We start from the raw sequence: 4296 nt of genomic DNA on the forward strand, positions 1-4296 counted from the left end.
AGAATAATCACAGTTTATAGTTTATAAACTATAAATCAATCCTTCTCAAAAAAAAAATTAAATCAATCAAAGCAATAAAGATAGTCACACAATGATTTGGTTATGAAGTGATTTTTTTTTTTTAATCTTTTCAATTGAATAGCCACTATTTGGACACAAGTAGTCCCAAAGAAAAACCACTACATAAAAGGAACAGTTCGATACAATCAATGACTCACAAAATCTTTATAACCTAAACTCTCTAAGCAACCTTTGCAAACACTCCACTTACCTTCCTAAAGGGAGAGATTGTTAGGATTAGTATTGACAAATTCTATAACTTTTACAATTGTTCAAGAACCAACTCAAGAGAAGAAAGTTTCTGGATTCTCGACTCGCCTTAGATCGAGTCTTGATCAACTAAAACATGCCTCTGGGATTCTAAATTATGACTTGGAAAATGTGCCCCACATGCAAGACTATATTAGCTCACATAAAATGGCCAACCAAACGGAGCATTAAATAGGTGTAGAAGTGCTTATGCCATCACTGCCATGTGCTATTAAAGAAAAACATAAACTTAGTTTCAACAACCACTGAGTTAGACATGGCAAAACGGACGGGTCGGGTCGGATTAATCGAGTCATGGGTCAAAACGGGTCATTTTCAAACAGGTCAATCGGGTCGTGGGTCGAGTCAGGTCGCAGGATGGGTCGAGTTGACCCGTATTTTTCAAACAAGTTTTTTTTTTGGGGAAATAGATGCAATTTGTCAATTGTTTTTGAGTTTCTTAACTATGATTAGATTCTCACTGGTAATACTGTTACCACTTACCAATTACCACTAAACACTTGATACCCAAATTTGGTGCAACTCTTGTTCCAGCTTTCTAGAAGCTAATCTTGGTATAATTTTCGATCTGTTTAAAGTAGGAAAAGAAAATGAAGGTGGCAAGTAAAGAATGACAAACTATAATAGAGTACATAGCATATTAAGTGAAGAAGAATAAGTAAATATTTAATAAGAATTACACCTCAATCTCAATCTACTCAACGTTGGTAGACGTGGCAAAATGGGCAGGTCGGGTCGGGTTCGGTTCGGGTCGGGTCAATCGGGTCGCGGGTCAAAACGGGTCATTTTTAAGCAGGTCAAACGGGTCAGGTCAGAAAATTCTGACCCGTTTTGCCATGTCTACACTAAGTACTTAAAGTAAATCTAAAGATGATGTTTTTGATTGGTGATCAAGGTTGAGGCTATAAAGCATCCTAGTACATGTTTGTTGTGGAGATCAAATCTTCAAGATGGTCCTTTGAGTCATGGATGCAATTCATGAAAAAATTTATAGTAGAAGAGTCCAAGCAGCTTGGAGCTAACCATTAGATCACATCAATAAGGTTTCTACATAGTAGAGTGTATGATAAAAAGTTTATTTTAGTTTGTGAACTTCAATTCTATATTGAATTTCTTCTTAGGGTTTAGCCTAAACCCTCGGAGTGGGGTTTTTTTTTTTTTTTTCTTTGAATGCAGCTTTAGATTTTCCACCTTGTCATCATATGTTTGTGTTCTTTATTTTATTTTAATTGCTTTTCACATGGTGATTGTTAATCTGTGGTGATTACCTCGTGCTAATCGATAGTTCATAATTAATTTAATAAGTTGTTTATTTTGCTGTAAAATCAACGAAGGAGTCTAAATCATCTTTTGAAATGAATCAATTCTACGATTCATATTAAATATTTTAGATTTGAAGGTGCATCAAACATCACGTTATCTAAAATTTTAAATGACGTGACACTCTATATATTATCAAATTAAAAAAGAAAAAAAAAATTACGGTAAAATGGATACTCTCTGTTTCAAATGATAGGGAGGGGAATAAAATATTACAAAACAATACTCTCTCCTGTGTGTAGGAGTTCTCTCTCTCGCTGGCCAAGTCTTTTCTCCCTTAGTTTAACTTAAGGGTCTGTCTCTTATTTTTTCTTGCTACCAACGATGGCAGACGAGGTGATCCATAGCCTGGGTAAGATGAAATTAACCACAGAGGAGGAGGAAGTGATAGAGGTTTTGGATGAAGGAAGATAAGAGGAGATTAAGAGCTGTTCACAAAGCCTGCTGGGGAAGTTTCTCACGTGCAGACCATTCAATAAAAATGCAACGACAAACACGGTGAAGAAAGCGTGGGGGTTAGAAGCAGGAGTTCAGATTTTGGAAGTGGGCTCAAACTTGTTCCAATTCAAATTTCAAACCGAGTTTGAGATGGAACGGGTCTTTAGAGGGGGTCCTTGGACCTTCGATAACCAAGCTCTCATGCTTTGTAAATGGCAAAAGGGGATGGCGGCACGCAACGTGAAGTTTGACTCAATACCCATGTGGGTGCAGATTTGGGACGCACCTTTTGACATGATTTCTCCAAAGGTGGCAGCGGAGGTGGGAAGTAGATTGGGAATGGTGGTAGAGGTAGAGAAGAGACAAAAGGCAGAAGCACAGTGCTTGTTTATGAGAGTTCGGGTCTCGATTTCGATCTCGAAACCAATAAGGAGAGGAAGTTTTGTGGCGGGATCAGATGGCACTCGCCATTGGGTCAACTTCAAGTACGAAAGGCTTGCGTTGTTCTATCACTTCTGCGGGACAATGGGACATGATCTCCGACATTGCGCCAGTTACTACGCCGTATCAAAGAATAGTGGAGAAGTGGTGTGCCAATACGGCGACTGGATGAAAGCCACGGGCGTTCGATCTTCGACGCCGACAAGAAACACCGCAAGTAACGTTGAAGAGGGACAGTATCAAACTCACAAATGGAGATCTGAAAGAAAGCAAGCTAAGCTGGCGGACGGACAATCCGATACGCACCAAACGGAGGACGAGACACGTGGAAAGGGTGACGACGTAATTTCTGGAACAGTCCCAGATTTACAGGAAATAATTACTAAAATGAAGGTGGGGTCAGTTACGGATTCTGCTACAAAAGGAAAGTCAGATCATGGGGACATTAATACGGATGCTGCAAATCCGGATACCCAGGAAAAGATGACTGAAAGTAACGTAAGGAATGATTGGGATGGTGCATCATTAATTCTGAATCATGAGGATATGAATACTGAGGTTAAAGACTTGGAGGAGGCACGTGAGTTTCTGTTACAAAAACAAGAACACGTGCTTGACAAGCCAATTTCTAATGGGCCGGTAAACACAAAGCCCAAATGGACAAGAATTTTAAGGATGGATAGTGGGCTTAAGGGCTTAAGTGAGGCAGCCCAAAAAAATATTAGGGAAGAGGGGGTCTTTACAGATTACAGAAGAGGAACTGAAGGTGGACGTGGTGGGACTACGGATGAAGAGAGGTAAGACACAGGAAGAGGATACAACACATACAGTGGCGGGGGTGATGGCTCACCCTTGCTGACCACAATGAGGCTTCTAAGTTGGAACTGCCAAGGGCTTGGGAACCCTTGGACAGTTCGCAGCCTCCGTAAAATTATGGAGGACCAAGCTCCTACAGTCTGTTTCTTAATGGAAACTAGGCTAGACAAAGAAGGTTTTAAGCACATTGTGGAGACTTACCATTCCTAAATCAGATTATTGTGAAGAAATCTAATTCGGGGGGAGGTTTAGCATTATTATGGAAGCATGAGACAATGGTGGATGTCATAAACTACACAGAACACCACATTCTAGCTAAGGTGGTAGAGGAAGATGGCTTTCATTGGTATTTAACAAGCTTCTATGGGTGGCCTGAGTCGAGCCAGAAGTCAAAATCTTGGGCACTGCTCTCTCACTTGGCTTCTTTCGTCGATGGTCCTTGGATCTGCATTGGGGATTTCAACGCTATTTTACACTCCTCTGAAAAACTAAGCAGTCGGCCTCCTGCTTACAATCAAATGGATGACTTTCGGAGAATTTTGGAACTCTGCCAGTTGTCAGACTTGGGGTTTGTTGGGTACCCTTACACTTGGAATAATAAGAGACTGGGGCTAGCAAACACTAGGCTACGGCTTGATCGGGCTGTTGCTTCGGAAAGTTGGAAAGCGAAATTCCCAGTTAGCACAATAACATATCTATTTTCACACGCCTCAGACCACTTACCGTTGATTCTTCAGACGGGGACTTTCAAGAAAGTGGCGGCAAGAGGGAAAAGGGGCTTTAAATTTGAGGAAGCATGGTTGTTATGGGATGACTGTGAAGCAATAGTCCAAGATGGGTGGAACAAAGTGAATAGTGGAAATTTGGACTTGCAAGGGATTAAGGATAAGATTGCAAGTTGTGGTGTGGACTTACACAGCTGGGGGTCCACCAGAACACATCCGGATACTG

The 4296-nt window shown here is 40.8% G+C and overlaps 1 protein-coding gene across 1 annotated transcript; it reads left to right on the plus strand.

The window, feature by feature from the left end:
- The first annotated feature begins 2238 nt into the window (after positions 1-2238).
- On the plus strand, positions 2239-3330 carry LOC112035585 (uncharacterized). The gene has a single exon (XM_024068421.1). It carries the CDS (start codon positions 2239-2241, stop codon positions 3328-3330), a length of 1092 nt encoding a protein of 363 aa, XP_023924189.1.
- The last annotated feature ends 966 nt before the right edge of the window (positions 3331-4296 follow it).

The sequence above is a fragment of the Quercus suber genome, unplaced genomic scaffold (assembly GCF_002906115.3).
Source record: "Quercus suber isolate HL8 unplaced genomic scaffold, Cork oak 2.0 scaffold_6, whole genome shotgun sequence".
In the NCBI taxonomy this organism is placed as follows: Eukaryota; Viridiplantae; Streptophyta; class Magnoliopsida; order Fagales; family Fagaceae; genus Quercus; species Quercus suber.